We start from the raw sequence: 17,144 nt of genomic DNA, 5'->3' as shown, positions 1-17,144 counted from the left end.
TGGAACAAGCTGCAACAGAGGTAACACTGTGGCTGGTTAAATCGTAATGGTCCCTTAATGATACCACTATGATGATTATACAACGACCGTGAACGCTACTATAATACGACAATGATATGTTATTTACCGGCCACGATAATGCGTATCATCGCTTCACTATACGTTTCATTTAACTACTTTTGTATGTTGTTATATTCTTTTCTATTCGACTCTATGTCAGTGTGTGGCGCAGGTCGCTGGGGGTTGGACTGTGCCAGGGTGTGTGAGTGCCAGAGCGGTGACAGGAGCTGTGACCCGATCACGGGCAAGTGTCGCTGTGATGCAGGGTACACTGGACCACGCTGTCAACAGAGTACGAGTTCTCATGAACTGTAATCGTAACTTGAAATTTGTACTTTGTGGTTTGTGATCAAATACATAAAAACTGTTACACACAGACAGATCTCACTTTACAAATACAAACTATATTACTAAATCAGAGATAAAAGGTATCTCTGCAGAGCGACTACGTTTGGGGCGTTTTGTTGACAGAAAACACATTATCTTTCTCTGCCCTGGCACTGACACAGAATGCCCTGAGGACTCCTTTGGCGCAGGCTGCAGACACAGGTGCAAGTGTGCCAACCAGGCGGCCTGTGAGCATGTGAATGGAGCCTGTACCTGCCTGCCCGGCTGGGCCGGTACCTACTGTGAAAAAGGTACGATTTGGGAAGAGTGCGTGTGTGCGTGTGTGTGTGTGTGTGTGTGTGTGTGTGTGTGTGTGTATGCGCACGCAGGTGTGAATGTTTGTGTGTGTGTATGTTAATAATGTATGACCCCTGCGACCTCTGCTTGATATGTGTGTGTGTGTGTGTGTGTGTGTGTGTGTACGCGCATGCAGCGTGTCCTGATGGCTTCCATGGGCTGGAGTGTCAACAGCAGTGCCACTGCTCCAACGGGGGGACATGTGACCACCTCACAGGAGCCTGTGTCTGCTCAGCTGGCTGGATCGGCCCTCGGTGTGACACTCGTAGGTCTGCTATATACTTCCATAGACAAGACCTAGCTGAGGATAAATGGTGGTCACCCTTTTTTTTTTTTTTTACCTTCCTTTAGCAAGAAAGCATAAACTTTTATTACCAGATGACAGCATATTAATTACACTTCGGTTTCTTTGAGACTTTTTGCTAAATTCATAATTGTGCATCATGTTTACATTTACATTTACATTTATGGCATTTAGCAGACGCCTTTATCCAAAGCGACTTACAACAAATACATTTGTTTAAGTAAGTGAATCATCTATCCATCAGTCATCATAAGATAAAGTAATCAATGCTCAGACCAGGGGTCACTGGCAGTCACAATGCTAGAAGAAGGACATTTTTATTATTATTTATTTATTATATTAACAGGAGAGAAACCAGCCATTAGAAACCAGGAGGGTAGTGGGAGTGAGGTCTTTAGGAGGGAGTCATCATGCCTATGAATGCATTTACTGTACATGATACATGATTATGAAGAGTTGGCAACAAAATCCAATATGTCAACATTGTGTCCTTGGATGGCCTTGGATTGTACAGGTATTCGTGATACTTTGGTGTAGTTTTAGCTGTAAGGCAAGTCTAAACCCTCTAAAACCGCGTCACTGTAAGAGCCTGAATAGAAGAATGCATACCAATACTCTGTAGCCATTTAAAGAAGCAAGTGGCACAAGATATAATGAGGTGGTAAAGTTTTCATGAGTACACCCCATTGTGACATTTCTCGCTCTCTCTCTCTCACTCGTTGTTTTGTAAATGAACAACACCTGTATGCCCGTTTGCATGTGCCATTGCATAATCCCTAGGATCAACATGCTCTTTTGTCAACTGTACTGGAAAAGAGTGTGTGTGTGTGTGTGTGTGTGTGTGTGTGTGTGTGTGTGTGTGTGTGTGTGTATGTGTGTGTGTGTGTGTCCGTCCGTGTGTGCGTGTGTGTGTTCGTGCAGGCGTGCCGTCTGTGTGTGTCCGTCCGTCCGTGTGTGTGTGTGTGTGTGTGTGTGTTCGTGCAGGCGTGCCGTCTGTGTGTGTCCGTCCGTGTGTGTGCGTCTGTGTGTGTGTGTGTGTGTGTGTGTGTGCGTCTGTGTTTGTGTGTGTGTGGGTGTGTGTGTGTGTGTGTGTGTGTGTGTGTGTGTGTGTGTGTATGTGTGTGTGTGCATGCCCACGTCTGCCAGAAAGCTGTGCCGGTAAATGTTGAGAGCGAAGGAGTGTGGTATTATGTTTTCAAATGTTTCCTGACACCCTGTGTGTACTGTTACAAAAGGACACGTCACGGCTGTTTGTGTTATACACTCACTTTGTGTGTTCTGTCCCAGCATGCCTGGCAGGGTCCTTTGGCCGTGGGTGTGACCACACCTGTCAGTGCCATAACGATGCCAGGTGTGATCCTGTGACTGGGCAGTGCCAATGTGCACCAGGCTGGACTGGCCCCAGTTGTGAGAAAGGTATTTGGGTATCCACCCTGGAGTGTGTGGATGTGTGTGTATGTGAGCCTATTTACACCTAATATACAGTACCAGTCAAAAGTTTTGGACACACCTTCTCATTCAATGGTTTTTCTTTATTTGTATTATTTTCTACATTGTAGATTAATATTGAAGACATCAAAACTTTGAAGGAACACATATGGAATTATGTAGTAAACAAAAAGTGTTAAACAAGCCAGAATATGTTTTATATTTTAGATTCTTCAAAGTAGCCACCTTTTGCTTTGATGACAGCTTTGCTCACTCTTGGCAAGGTGTGTCCAAACTTTTGACTGGTACTGTAATAATATATGCCATTTAGCTGACGCTTTTATCCAAAGCAACTTACATTGCAGTGAGTGCATACATTTCAGTATATATGGTCCCAGCAGGACCTTGCATTAATGTGCGTCCTGTGATCCGATCACATATGATCTAATAACAATTGGATCAGGCCATTTACACCTAGCATGAAAACGCGTCCATTATCTGTCTTCTGTGTCTGCATTGTGATCAGATTTGGTTTTAAATGTCTATTCACATGGCCCACAGTCATGTGACTTATTGAAATAAAGTTCACTAACAGAATGTGGGTAACGTTCTCTGTGTCCGGACTGCATTTAGACATGTCCGCAAGGTGGCTACAATGCAAGGTCTTCCACTTTCAGTGATGGTTTCACAGATCAGATCACTGTGTATTTTTTTCAATTTCTACCTGTCTTTTGATGGGGACACAATCAGAATGCAGATAGTGTCTGGATATAGGACACATGTTAATGCAAGGGGTAAATAGTTCCCCACCAAAAAAATCCTAATTTAAAATATTTTTGTCAAATATTTCCAAATCCATTCAAATTACAATTACTTTGTTGAGAGCGCTTTTGAAAGTTCTTGAAATACTTGAAATACAATTTGGAACCAAGTCTGGGGTGTCCCCCTATGTCCCCCTCTCAGGATGCCCAGCAGGCCTCTATGGGGCGGACTGTAGGAAGCCCTGCCTGTGTCAGAACGGGGGCCTGTGTAGCCACATCTCCGGCCAATGCTCCTGCACTGCTGGATGGATTGGGCTTGCATGCGAACTTGGTAAGTAGCGGGCTTAAAGGGTTGGTTCAGGATTTTTCAATTTAAAGTCTGTTGGTGCCTTAGCTTGAAAGTAGTTTTTGGGCCAGGAGAAACATTAATCCATGGTTCAGAGTTGTTTAAAATAGCCACTTCTCACTTCAGATAACTTTAGCCACTGCTGTGATATTCTAATGATTCTTAATTCTTGACTAAACACAACCAGGTCATTCTTTTTTGCATGATATTGATCTAATTCAATAATTACACTCAACAAATGGAGATCGCCAGACATCAGTCTGGGTACTTTGGTTAATAATGAGTCAATAATGAGTCATAATCTAGTGTTAATGGGGAGAAATGGATGACAATGTACACACACGAGCGCACACGTGTGCACACACACACACACACACACACACACACACATATACACACACTTCACACTCAGCACACACAGGCAGGCTGCGACACATTGTATGACAATGGGCTGAATCCTAACCTGACACATAACTTAAACTTTCACGTAAATTATGCATCAATGTCCAGCACGTTAGGTGAAGTTTGGTGTTGGCCCTTTAAAACATATGAATAATAGAACTCTCTCTCTCTCTCTAGAGTGTGCCCATGGCTGGTTCGGGGTGGACTGCGCACAGCCTTGTGAGTGTGTGAATGGTGGTGTGTGTGACCACCAGAGTGGACAGTGCAGGTGTCCAGATGGCTGGGTGGGTCAGCACTGTCAGACAGGTGAGACGGTCACTTCTATTACAGTACTATTACACTACGTCTATAAGTCCTGCTCTTGCACTTGCTCTAAGTCCTTAATCTTTTTTTGGTGTGTGTGCATGTGTGTGTATGGGCGTGTGTGTATGCATATGTCTGTGCATGTGTAAATATGTCTGGCTTTGCACGCGTGTGTGTGTGTGTGTGTCTGTGTGTGTGTGTGTGTGTGTGTGTGTGTGTGTGTGTGTGTGTGTGTGTGTGTGTGTGTGGGCTTGTATGGACTTAAACAGCATGTGCGGCTGGGCTGTTTGGCCCGGCCTGTGAGCAGCAGTGTGGATGTGACCACAGTGCCACGTGTGACCATGTGACTGGAGTGTGTGTCTGTCCCCCTGGCTGGAGAGGACCGCTGTGTCATAGAGGTAAGTGACATCACCAACGCTATATATTATTTTATTTTATTATTTAATATCATATTATTATCATTATTGTGTCTATTATTATTATTATTATTATTATTATTATTATTATTATTATTATTATTAGTCTCTTGGTAGCACTTTACATTACAACTCGGAATAAGTGGGTAATAGCATGGTAATAACCTTGGTAATTACCAGTAATTACTCATAGTTAGTCACAATAATGACAATTACAAGGTAAATGGACTGTAGTTTCTACTTCATTATTTTCCATGAAAGATGCTTGTTTACGTATTATTCTTGAATCATTGAAACTGATGAGCACGCATTTAATTTGATTTATAACCAAGAAAAAATAGTATCAGAACTGGAAAGTGCTGTATAAACTATTTCCATTTTGTTCTAGCCTTGTATCCCGTCTTAACCTCACAACTAAGACCTTGGTTTGTTACCCAGAAACAGAGAAGGTAGTTACTATGAAATTAAGTGGTATTAGAGCTGGAAAATTCTGTATTACCTGTTTCCATGTTGTTGTACCCTTGTATCCCATCTTAACCTGGCAAGTAAGACCGTGTTGAGTCAGTGGTATTATAGTCATACCTATCAGTATGCATGCATCCACTGCATCATTACCACAATGTAAGCTACCCAATGGGTCTAATACATACATGAAAGGTTTATGGATGACTCTATACAGTTAATGTAAATGTACCCTTATTAACACATTGAGACATTGACATTAGTAAGAATAAGCTGTCCAGTAAGTAATATTGCTCTAATGGAATTGTTTGGGGGTGAGAATGGGGGCAACACTTTCAAAACCTTCGTATCACACTTGTTGGAGTTGGATGGTCCTACTTTTGGACTGAATAATATTTCCAATGATGTTCATTACAACATCAAGACAGCTACAAATATTATTTAATAAACATAACACACTATTCAATACAGGCTGAGCTAGCTACTTTAAACTGAGGCTAATGTTCGCTTATTGCTAACCAACTTAAAAAAAAAAAAAATGTCACTAATAAAAACATACCAAAGCTACAGTGTCTGTGGTTAACGTAGCAATACTAACAAAGTTTGGTGACCATCACACAAAAGTTAAACATACTTTGTATCACGGTTGTTCAGTGAGTTGGGGTTCTACTATTGAAAAAAAAAAAGAAATTGCACATGAGCCCCTGAGAGGAAGTAGTGAAGGGCAGTGCACCTTTACATTAACTGCTAGTTTTAATGTAATGTATCAGATCCATTGGGTAGCTTATTGCTGTGTTACAGTACATTCCGTGGATGCATGTATACCAATGCTATTGTAGCGTACATGTTACCACTGACTGAGAAACCATGCTCTTAGTTATGAGGTTAAGACAGGGAACAAGACTAGAACAAAATGAAAACAGCATTTTCTAGCTCTGATACCCCCTTATTTCACATTAACTACCTTCTCTGTTCAAGCATCTTTCATGCAAAAATAATTACATGGAAATGATATTCCAACTTACCTTGTAATAACAAGGTAATTGTCTGTCTTGTTACTGGTCACTATAGGTAATTACTGATAAGTACAATGGTTATTATCATGTTATTAGGCACTTATTCCGAGCTGTAATGTGAAGTGCTACCTATTTTTTTATAAACATGTTTTTTTTTTTTTTAAATTATAACTTTACTGTTTGTTAAATCAACCCCGCATATCAAACACGTGTTTACCAAATGTTACGGTTAACTATTATGGGATAATGTGTGTAAGCTATTTATTGACAGAAAATGATACATACTGTAAACATCAGCTGTCATTCCCTTAAACTATCTGCCCTTTAATGGCAAAATATATGACGTGTAATATGTGGTAGTGCATTCAGCACATATGAATGACATATTTACTCCATCAACACAGCCTGTCTACCTGACTCCTACGGTAAGGACTGTGCTCGACGGTGTAACTGTCCCCACGGTACTTCCTGCAACCATATCTCTGGTGAGTGTGGCTGTCCCCCTGGCTTTACTGGCAATGGGTGTGAGCAGGGTGAGTAATTGTTTGTTTATTTAATAAATGTTTTCATTTAATTCAGCAAGTCCAACTATTATCGTCATGCTACTGCTCCTACAACTTAGATTCATCCCAATCCAACTTTAAAATGTGCAGAGAGGTCTGCTGTTCATCCGGTTAACATGATGGAATGTTGATTTAGGCCAACATTTGGTGAGGTCCTTTGTTACTGCAACTGCCATGGAGCTTTCAGGACTCTTAAATAAAAACAACTTGAGACCTGCAGAACTCATTCTTAGAACAACTCTCTTGGCAACCAGTTCTACCCAAATAAACCCACTGTACACACTCCCTCCCTTGTTATACACAGTCAGCTATTTTCAGTGGCTCAGATGTAATTGGACAAATGAACATAATCATAAATAAAATGTTTAATAATTTGTCGAGAATCCTTTGGGAATGACTGCCTGAAGTCTGGAACCCATGGACCAAATTCTGAGTTTCCTCCTTTGTGATGCTTTGCCAGGCCTTTACTGCAGCTGTCTTCAGTTGTTGTTTGTTCGTGGGTCTTTCTGCCTTTAGTTTTGTCTTCAGCAAGGGAAATGCATGCTCGATCGGGTTGAGATGAGGTGATTGACTCGGCCATTGCAGAATATTCCACTTCTTTGCCTTAAAAAACTCCTGGGTTGCTTTCGCAGTATATTTTGAGTCATTGTCCATCTGTACTGTGAAGTGCTGTCCAATCAACTTTGCTGAATTTGGCTGAATCTGAGCAGACAGTATATCCCTAAACACTTCAGAATTCATCCGGCTGTGGTCCTCTGTGGCTCAGTTGGTAGAACATGGCGCTAACAACGCTTAGGTTGTGGGTTTGATTCCCACTGGGACAATATATACTGAAATGTATGCACTCACTGCAATGTAAGTCGCTTTGGATAAAAGCGTCAGCTAAATGGCATATATTATATTATTATTATTCTGTCCTCTGTCACATCATCAATAAACACAAGTTACCCAGTGCCATTGGAAGCCATGCATGCCCATGCCATCACACTGCATCCACCGTGTTTTACAGAAGATGTGGTATGATTTGAGGATCATGAGCCGTTCCAAGCCTTCTCCATATTTTTTTCTTCCCATCATTCTGGCACAGGTTGATCATAATTTCATTTGTCCAAAGAATGCTGTTCCAGAACTGGGCTGGCTTTTTTAGATGTTTTTTGGCAAAGTCTAATCTGGCCTTTGTATTCTTGAGGCTTATGAATGGCTTGCACCTTGTGGTGAACCCTCTGCATTTGCTCTCGTGAAGTCTTCTCCACCACTGTTGTCTTCCATGGACGTCCAGGCCTTTTTGTGTTGCTGAGCTCACCAGTGTGTTATTTTTTTCTCTGAATGTACCAAACTGTTGATTTGACCACTCTTAATATTGCCGCTATCTCTCTGATGGATTTTTTTTGTTTTTGCAGTGTAAGGATGGCCTGTTTCACTTGCATTGAGAGCTCCTTTGACCGCATGTTGTGAGTTCACAGCAAAAGCTTCCGAATAGAAATGCCACACTTGGAATCAACTCAGACCTTTTTACCTGCTTAATTGATAAAGAAATAACAAAGGAATAGCCCACACATGCCCATGAAACAGCTTTTGAGTCAATTGTCCAATTACTTTTGGTCCTTTGAAAAAGAGGGGGCTACATATAAAAGAGCTGTAATTCCTAAACCCTTCCTCCAATTTGGATGTGAATACCCTCACATCAAAGCTGAGAGTCTGCACTTTAAGTCCATATTCATATATAACTGTAACTTGAATATGTTTTGGTAAACAGCTAAAATAACAAAAATTGTGTCAGAGTCCAAATATATATGGACCTAACTGTATATAATATAATAATACAGTATATGCCATTTAGCTGACGCATTTATCCAAAGCGACTATTTTTCAGTATTTTCGGTCTCCCATCTCTCTGGATATCCTACCATCTGACCATCCTACTCTCACTTTCTTTCAACTACTCAGCCATCATCCATTCTTATATCAGTCTTTCTTTCTATCTTCCAACCTTCTCTCATCTATCTGCCTATATTGTATGCTACCCTCTGACCATCTTTTATCCATTGGTCCAACCTACTATCTCACTTCTGTTAAACTGCCGAGCTAATCTATTTATCTATTGTCCACAGTTAACAATCTTTAAACTTTTCACACTACCAAAATAAGACTTTGCAAGTCTTTTTCGAGTTAGGCAAAAATAAATCTATCATAGGCTATTCTTCCAAGAATCCTTAAAAGACAAAGCAATTGAATAAGTACAAACTGCGGCGTATTGCAATAAAAATCATGCAGAATGAATGGCTGCATCTGTATGTCACTCAACAACAGTGCTTAGTAGGCCATTTTGAACATGTATGGTTCGAGCTGAGCTTTTAAATGAGAGACTGAGTTACAATCTTACAGACTGTGGCTTTAAATGTCTATATATATCGGAGCATAGTGGGCAAGCTTCTTAGTTTGAGAGTCATAAATGATTACAGCAAGTGTCATATTTTGTGTATGACAGGAAAATATTATTCACATGATTCTTTATTTCATTTTATCTGCCAGTATGCCTGCCTGGCACGTATGGGCTGAACTGTAACCAGGTGTGCCAATGCTCTAGCACCCACCAGCTGTGCCATCCTGTCACTGGTCTCTGCTACTGCGCTCCAGGCTACCATGGCGACAACTGTGATCAAGGCAAGTGCCCCACCCCTTAACAGTTCGTTCACCTCATTGAATGCGGTCATTATTAGGGCCAGGGGTTCATTCCTGATCGCCAGACTGTACCAAGAAAAACTTTTTCGGCCAACTTTGAGGTCATGATTAGTGCCAAGAGTTTTTCCTGGTCTGGTCATGTGGTCAGGAAAAATTCTTGGCCCTAGTCATTACGCATTAAGATGTCATGATATGGTTGATCATCATTTCGATTTAGTTTAGTTTGTTTACAAGGATGTGCACATGTTTGCCGCTATTAAAAAAAGATAGCATGTGTACATTTTCTAATGTTCAGTGTGGCCAGAGGGGGCAGCCACATACAAAACTACAAGCTTCACCTTTAACCATATAACGTAGAACTAGTAATAGCCATAATTCATGTAGTAATACAGTATTATACAATTGTATGATATATAGTTGTTTGTTACTCTTAAAGACAGTGTTTGGCTTTGCAGAGTGTGAGGAGGGGGTGTATGGCCCAAACTGTAAGCTCCCGTGCCAGTGTCAGAATAACGGGAAGTGCCAGACCACCACTGGCACCTGCCAATGCCCACCAGGATACATAGGAGCAGACTGCAACACCAGTAAGTGGCACTGCTATGATATATACACTCACCGAACACTTTATTAGGAACACTATACTAATACTGGTGTAGGGCCTCCCTTTGCTCTCAAAACAGCCTCAATTCTTCGTGGTATTGATTTCACAAGATGTTGGAAACATTCCTTTGATATTCTGTTCCATGATGACATAATCGCATCACGCAATTCCTGCAGATTTTTCAGGTGCACTTTCAAGCTGTGAATCTCCCGTTCTACCACATCCCAAAGGTGTTTTATTGGATTCAGATCTGGTGACTGGGAAGGCCACTAAAGAACACTGAACTCATTGTCATGTTCATGAAACCAGTTTGAGACGACTTTTGCTTTGTGACATGGTGCATTATCATGCTGGAAGTAGCCATTAGAAGATGAGTAAGTTGGGGCCATGAAGGGATGCACATGGTCAGCAACAATACTCAAATAGGCTGTGGCATTCAAGCGATGATTGATTGGTATTAAGGGTCCTAAAGTGTGCCAAGAAAACATTCCGCACACCATTACACCACCTCCACCATGAGAAGGTGTACAGGTGTTCCTGATAAAGTGCTCAGTGAGTGTACATAAACCTGGGGACTAGACTGTTCATGGTTCTAACTGTGTATATACACTACTAGCGACAAAGAGTTACAGTATCAAGGTCCTGGAAATTAGTCATTTTCAATGGAAATCGACAACATGAGCGATTTGACTGTTGGTCCCAGCTCTGCAAATTATCGGACGTGATTCCGGTGACTACCAATCAGGGGAGAGAATGTCCTGCTAGCTAGCTGTTGGATTGGCTAACACCCAGTTTGTGTGGCTTGGAAGGAACCTACGAATAGCTATTTCACCTTTTATGAGTGACCATTATACACCCTTTGGACAAGCACAGAGTACTGTACAAGTAAAGCAACCAAATGAATGCTGTATCATTAGCATAACCCCTCCCCATTCCCTGCTCTTTCCTTTGGTTCTGCTAGCATGCCCATCGGGGCGGTATGGCCTGGACTGTGCCCGGGTGGCGCTGTGTGGGGGCGGGGCACGCAGTGACCAAGTGACGGGCAGGTGTGTGTGCAAGGCTGGTCAGCGAGGAGAAGACTGTGGACAGGGTAACATATAATCTCTCTGCTGTTATTCTAGCTGCAAATCTGACCTACTGAATGGTTAAAGGGGTAATATGGGATTGGTACAGGTAGATACATTTTTAAATAATCATATACGTATAGCCATTTACTCTAGCTTCAAAACATCGTTAAAACTATCATTTTGATCTCATGGATGTTCATAGCATCCATAGCTCCGTCTATGAATTTGAGAGTGATCAAATTTCTCCAGCTGTTTACCAAAAACGTGCCGTGGAGACCGCTTTGTTATTCTTTGAATCCAAGATTGACCCTTTAAGCACTATAAGCAGAAAGTAGTAATCTATCATGCCTTAGCCAACTAAAGTTTTTGTATGTATTAAATGTTTTGATGAAAAGTATGACCTCATTTGCACATTTGTGTGTCCCAGTCTGTGCTCAGGGCTGGTTCGGGGAGGACTGTGGTCAGGGGTGTAACTGCAGTAATGGGGGTGTGTGTGACACTGTCTCTGGGAGCTGTACCTGTGGACTGGGCTGGACTGGACCAAGCTGTGAGAAAGGTGACCTCAGGACCAGGAAGATAAAACCACACAAACATATCACAGAATAGATGTCATGGACATGTCATGGCCAATGTCATGGCCAAGGGAGAATGGAGTATTACCATCCTTTTAATTTCACGGAATAAGTAAAAGAACACAAGCTAAATTTCACACCACTTACTGAACTGACACAATTGAAGGGAATTGTCTGTAGTCTGGTCAAATAGCAGGTTTATATTAACCCTGTTGCAAATGTTTGGGAGATTATCTAATAAGAAGAGTGTATACCAATTAATACGTCTAGTTCTCTCGTCACAGGGGGAATCTTGGTTGCAATTAGGATAAGCTCTTTCACACCTGTATCTGATTTAACAAGAGACCAGCACATGGTCATCCCATTCTCAATCTTGGGTACAATTGACCCATAATGTTTTAAAAACAAAAACACCTATCATGACGTTGTGTTGTGTGGATTTCTCTTGCTGTGTCTTTTTAGAGTGTCCTCCTGGGGGTTATGGGGCCAACTGCAAATTGCAGTGTGGTTGTCATAACAACAGGACCTGCGACAGGGTGACAGGAGAGTGTCGGTGTGACCCAGGATACTACGGTCACCTGTGTGAACACGGTAAGGGAGGCTGCTAGCGTAAATTTGTAGGGTAGCCCACCCGATCACCTTGGTCTATTGTTCAATTTCACTCATTATATTAATATGAAATGATACAGTCCACTGAAACCGGAGCACGTTGACAGCGTTACTGACCAAACAAAATATTCGAAAATCTAACGGGAGGGTTCTTGTAATCAATGTAATGCCTCGCGTTTGGCACGCATGTCAGTCACCACATGGTTATATTATTAGATATATTACTATAATATTATAATATATTATATTATTTCATCTGTGAAAACCATGAAGGCAAAACAAAGCGCTCTGTTTAAATTCTTCAATTGATACAGATTTTGAAATGATTCAATACAGAAGTCGATAATGAGAACCTCCTGGTTCTTGCTGTGCCAAGTAATAGTATGTCCTGTTTATAAAATATAAAAGTATAACAGTGCAATGTCTATTTCTACTTTGATGTGTTTTACAATTTTGCTTTCAATAAAATACATGCTCCAGGCATGCATTGGCCTAAGATAGCAATTTATAGTTGTGTTGCTTGCTTGATTAATGCTTAAATGGTCTCTCATGGCATCGCTGGATTGTATATCATAGCACATTATTTGACAAATCACCAATGTAAACCTTTAAGCCTGAAACCTTATTGCCAAGAATTTTTTTTTTTAAATATGTTGTCAAAGGCACTGAAGGTGATTGGTTAAAATCCAATGCCCCCATTCTGGGTAAATCCTGCCACTGACTCTGTGATTGCGCAATGTAGGCAGATGTTGTGCTGGCTGTGTGTTGTGTAGGCTATGTGTTCTGGATGGGAACAGTAGTTCATGTCATCATGCACAACTTATATGTGCATTTTATCGTCTATTGGGTGTGCTTCAGTTCTGGTCCTCAGTTTCCACAGGCCCCCCCATGAACTAATCCCTGGCTATGTTACTGGTGTCAGTATATGCTACAGTACTTGTAATGAAACGTGATACGTTGATAGGCTCCCCAAATAACGATGATAATAGTTACAATAACTTATGGGTAAAGCTCTTGCCATAAATAGCTTTTAAAGTGCTAAATAGAATTCCAGGTGTAGTTCAAGGCCCAATCTGGAGTTACTGCAACTCAAACCACCCCTCCTGAGTTGTGGAAGGAATTTGTGTGATTCGCTAAAATCAAATAACAATAACTACTTCATGCAGTAAGTGCACTCCCATGAAGGCCAGGTTTGAGTTGTTGTTATTCCAGGCTGTACTTTGCTGTACTTTGCGCAATAGCCTGGGGACGAGGTTAGTTGGGTAATAAAGATATCAGATTCTCTCATGTTCTCCTTTTGTCCGGAATTGTATTATGTCTGAGGTTCTAGTAATTCTGTCTAGCCTGCCCTGCTGGTTTCCATGGTCCTCGCTGCCAACTCCAGTGTAATTGCAGAGGCCACACCCCCTGCGACCCTCGCACAGGTCACTGTCTCTGCCTTCCTGGTTACCACGGATACCGCTGTGAGAAAGGTGAGAGGCTGTTGAGCGGTCTGTCAAAAGTGAGTGGCACTCAAATAAAATGCAAAGTCAGTGTTAACGGTTGGTAAATGCTATTCACCTGTACTGTAAAAAAGTTCATTAACAGCATCTATGTTCCACTACATCATCATGTATTTTGACATCCTACCCTCCAACAATTCTCCTACCCAAATGTGTATATTACTTCCTACCCTGATCTCTTACAGAGTGTGAGCAAAGCTACTTTGGGGTGGGATGCACTCAGTCATGTGACTGCGAGGGAGACACCCCATGTCACCATGTGAATGGCAGGTGCTTGTGTCCCCCAGGGAAGATGGGGAGGCGCTGTGACACAAGTAAGTGTCGTTTAGATAATCTTTACTTTATTGATCTCCAGAGGGAAAAGGGGAAATTGGTTTGTCAGCAGTATGAGACAATCATGAGAGCTACACATAGGTCGACTGTATGCATTCGGTACATTATAATAATGATTGCATTTCTGGATTGAAGGATTTGAGTGGAGTGCAGACTCCAAAAATGGGAAGTGTGTTGTAAAATCTTGCTCCTCTGTCTGGTTGTTTATCTAGATTGTGCAGTGAACCGTTATGGCTCTGACTGTTCTGAGACATGTGAGTGTCGTAATGGGGCGCAATGTGATCCCCGGAATGGCCACTGCACTTGTCTGGAGGGTTGGATAGGACTCACCTGTCAGGAGGGTAAGGGTATCCACACCATCATCATTATCATCATAATAATCATGATCATAATCATCCCAAATCATTGAGTGCGTTTATGTTGTTTTTCATTGTCCTGGGTTTTTAATCTGTTTAATGCAAATCAATTGTCTGTGAGGGACAATAAAGAACAATTTAATCAAAATTAAATAAGTGCACAACAACAACACTGGACCAGCAGAGTAGTAATGTTTCCAGTTATCACAGAAGTTAGAATAGAAGAATTTTCTGATCTGCATCAACCCGTTTGTGTCAACATTGGAGGAGTAGGAGGAGAGCATTGAAGGCACTGATCCCAAATCTCTTCCCTTTTCTGCAGGAGGGCCCCTCAAGACTCCACACCGGCCCTACAGAAGCCAACAGAACAATCACTCACATACTCCCTCTCTAGTATAGCACCCCCTACCTGTCACCCACCAGCAACACAGACTGGGGCCTGTTCTGTTATAGAGGTTGTGGAGCCATAAGCAGAATAAAAGCACTCTGAAACACCACCAACAAAAACAACAACAACAACAGCAGCAACAACAACAAACTGTTGAAGCCAAGAGATGAGAGGGAGTGGGAGAGTCGTAGTGTCAGCTTGATGAACTAAAGACCAGCACATGTCACCGAAGATCCTTAACCAAGAATTGTATTGGTAGAGTGACTGGACATCTTAATAACTGGAGATGCCTTTTACAGAGATTTGACAGCCCAAAGCATTGTTGGGTTGCACTGTAGATACAGAAGATTGATTGTTCTTTTGGCTGGAGTGCAGGTAATAAACTCCACTTGATGCTTTAGAGGCTCACTCTCCAGGTGCAGAAAGGAAACCTGGCACAGAAGGAAAGAGAAACCTTTTGACACCAAGCCTCCTGAATACTTCCTGGATTTTTTTTTGCCTTCTGGAACCAGCCTGATCACGCCTGTTTCACTTCACGTATCAGTTTGGCATTCAACCAGTCACCGATAAACTCTTGAAATACCTCAAATATATATTGGACCAATCAGTGGTTCAGTTCGGTATTCCAAAGGTTGATCCAATTGTTTGTGAATTAGTTTTGTGCCATGCTCATAGGCTCAAACGGTTTCCATTAGAAGGAATACCAGAGAGATTGGGGAAGTGAAACAGAATGGTGAACAACACTGTCAGGCTGGCTCTATCAGGCTCTGCATTTCTGGGTCGGACACCAAATAATAAAAAAAAAAAAAAAAAAAAAAAAGTCATGAGATTTTGTTGTAAAATGCCTTTTTATTTTTTTTTCATTTTTATGCATTTTCTATTGTTTGTATTTATGTACAGTATGTCCACAAGGCAGTGGTGTTCTCCTTACTTACTCTCACAGTACATACCTCACTGGAATGAGGATTTTCACATTTTGGAGATTTGTTTTGCATTCATAGCATTTTCTGTAATTATGACGAATATCATTGGTGTTGTGTTCCTCATGTTTGGTACTCATTGTTGCACTATTCTCCCTCCAGTGGTACAGTTGACCCATTTCCTACGTCTGATTCCTGTCGTTCCAGAACATTTCATTCTGATCGAAATTATACTCTGTTATGTTCTTCTATTTCCCCATTTAAGTCCTGTATAGTTTAAGAAGACAACTTTTAACATTGTTTCAATCAAGTGTGATGAAATCTGGTGACAATAGCCGCATATAACTTAGAATTATGATTTTAATTCAATGGGTCACGTACAACATATAATTCCGTTGCATATACTGTAGTTGCGTTGCAGCATATAGTTGATGTGCTTTTCACTTCAACACAACACAGAATATTTTTTATTTTGATCTTATTAATTAAATACAATAAAAAAATCACTCAGTGACTAAGCCATGCATATCATAGTCGATATGCCGAATTCATTATGTTGCTTGAACTGTATGAAGATGTGTGATGAGTGATGTCTTCTACGGAAAATGAGGAAAAGGTTTTTTAAATAAAGGAATGTTGAAATGTAGGTGTGCTGCACAATTGGGAGTGGGGTGTAAGTTGTTAAAGGGACACTTTTTAAACCTCATATGCATTATCTTCAGCACTATACCAGTGTCTACATATGTGAAAACAGTGAATCTTTACGTCTTGTAGTCAAAAAGATAATTGAAAAGGTCCTGAGGAAATGACCCCCTACACTTTTAGAAAACAAGATGCTCAGTAGAACCATATAAGGTTCTTAGGTTTGTCCCCATGGGGGAACCCTTTTTTCATGCTCGGCTGAAGAAAGCCCACTAATAAGTATGGAGAAGAACAATAGTTGGACTTGCTGAAGCAAGCCCACTAATAATAATATGTATGAGCAAGAAGAATAGTTAGAAAAAGGTTATTCAGATCAGAAGGGTTCTATGCAGAACTTTTTCACTTTACGTAGAAGCCTCAAAGAACCATTCTTTAATAAAATGTTCTCTGGTGAAAGGGGTTGTAGGTAGGTAGGGTTCTAGGTAGAAACCTTTTCCATACAAAAAAAAGGTTATTATGACAAAGACTCCGCAAATAACCTTTCAGGAACCCTTTTTTCTAATAGTGTCATTAGATGTAAAACATAAAAATAGACATACATGTATTCAGTGATTTTCAAAATCTAAAGCCACAAACCTGCTTCCTCTGGCTGGGAATTTGTTAAAAAGTTTATTATTTTCTTTGCCCTAAAGATGTGATATGAGTTGTTTTCCTTAGGACCTTTTCT

General features: G+C 41.1%; 1 protein-coding gene across 1 annotated transcript in view; it reads left to right on the top strand.

Moving 5' to 3' along the window:
* Positions 1-16,412, top strand: part of megf6a (multiple EGF-like-domains 6a) — a 43,212-nt gene extending 26,800 nt beyond the window's left edge. The window contains exons 17-34 of the mRNA XM_083675065.1: positions 1-20; positions 221-352; positions 570-698; positions 881-1,009; positions 2,336-2,464; positions 3,440-3,568; positions 4,163-4,291; positions 4,558-4,686; positions 6,587-6,715; positions 9,278-9,409; positions 9,883-10,011; positions 10,990-11,118; positions 11,523-11,651; positions 12,130-12,258; positions 13,620-13,748; positions 13,964-14,092; positions 14,324-14,452; positions 14,790-16,412. The exon at positions 1-20 is cut by the window's left edge and continues 109 nt beyond it. Of these exons, the coding sequence (XP_083531191.1) occupies positions 1-20; positions 221-352; positions 570-698; positions 881-1,009; positions 2,336-2,464; positions 3,440-3,568; positions 4,163-4,291; positions 4,558-4,686; positions 6,587-6,715; positions 9,278-9,409; positions 9,883-10,011; positions 10,990-11,118; positions 11,523-11,651; positions 12,130-12,258; positions 13,620-13,748; positions 13,964-14,092; positions 14,324-14,452; positions 14,790-14,866 (2,167 nt within the window). The 3' untranslated portion in view covers positions 14,867-16,412. The remainder of the gene's footprint in view (positions 21-220; positions 353-569; positions 699-880; positions 1,010-2,335; positions 2,465-3,439; positions 3,569-4,162; positions 4,292-4,557; positions 4,687-6,586; positions 6,716-9,277; positions 9,410-9,882; positions 10,012-10,989; positions 11,119-11,522; positions 11,652-12,129; positions 12,259-13,619; positions 13,749-13,963; positions 14,093-14,323; positions 14,453-14,789) is intronic.
* Positions 16,413-17,144: the final 732 nt, after the last annotated feature.

The sequence above is a fragment of the Argentina silus genome, assembly GCF_951799395.1.
Source record: "Argentina silus genome assembly, chromosome: 8".
In the NCBI taxonomy this organism is placed as follows: domain Eukaryota; kingdom Metazoa; phylum Chordata; class Actinopteri; order Argentiniformes; family Argentinidae; genus Argentina; species Argentina silus.
The sequence above is the reverse complement of the archived record's forward strand: the minus strand, read 5'-3'. Positions and strand labels throughout refer to the sequence as shown.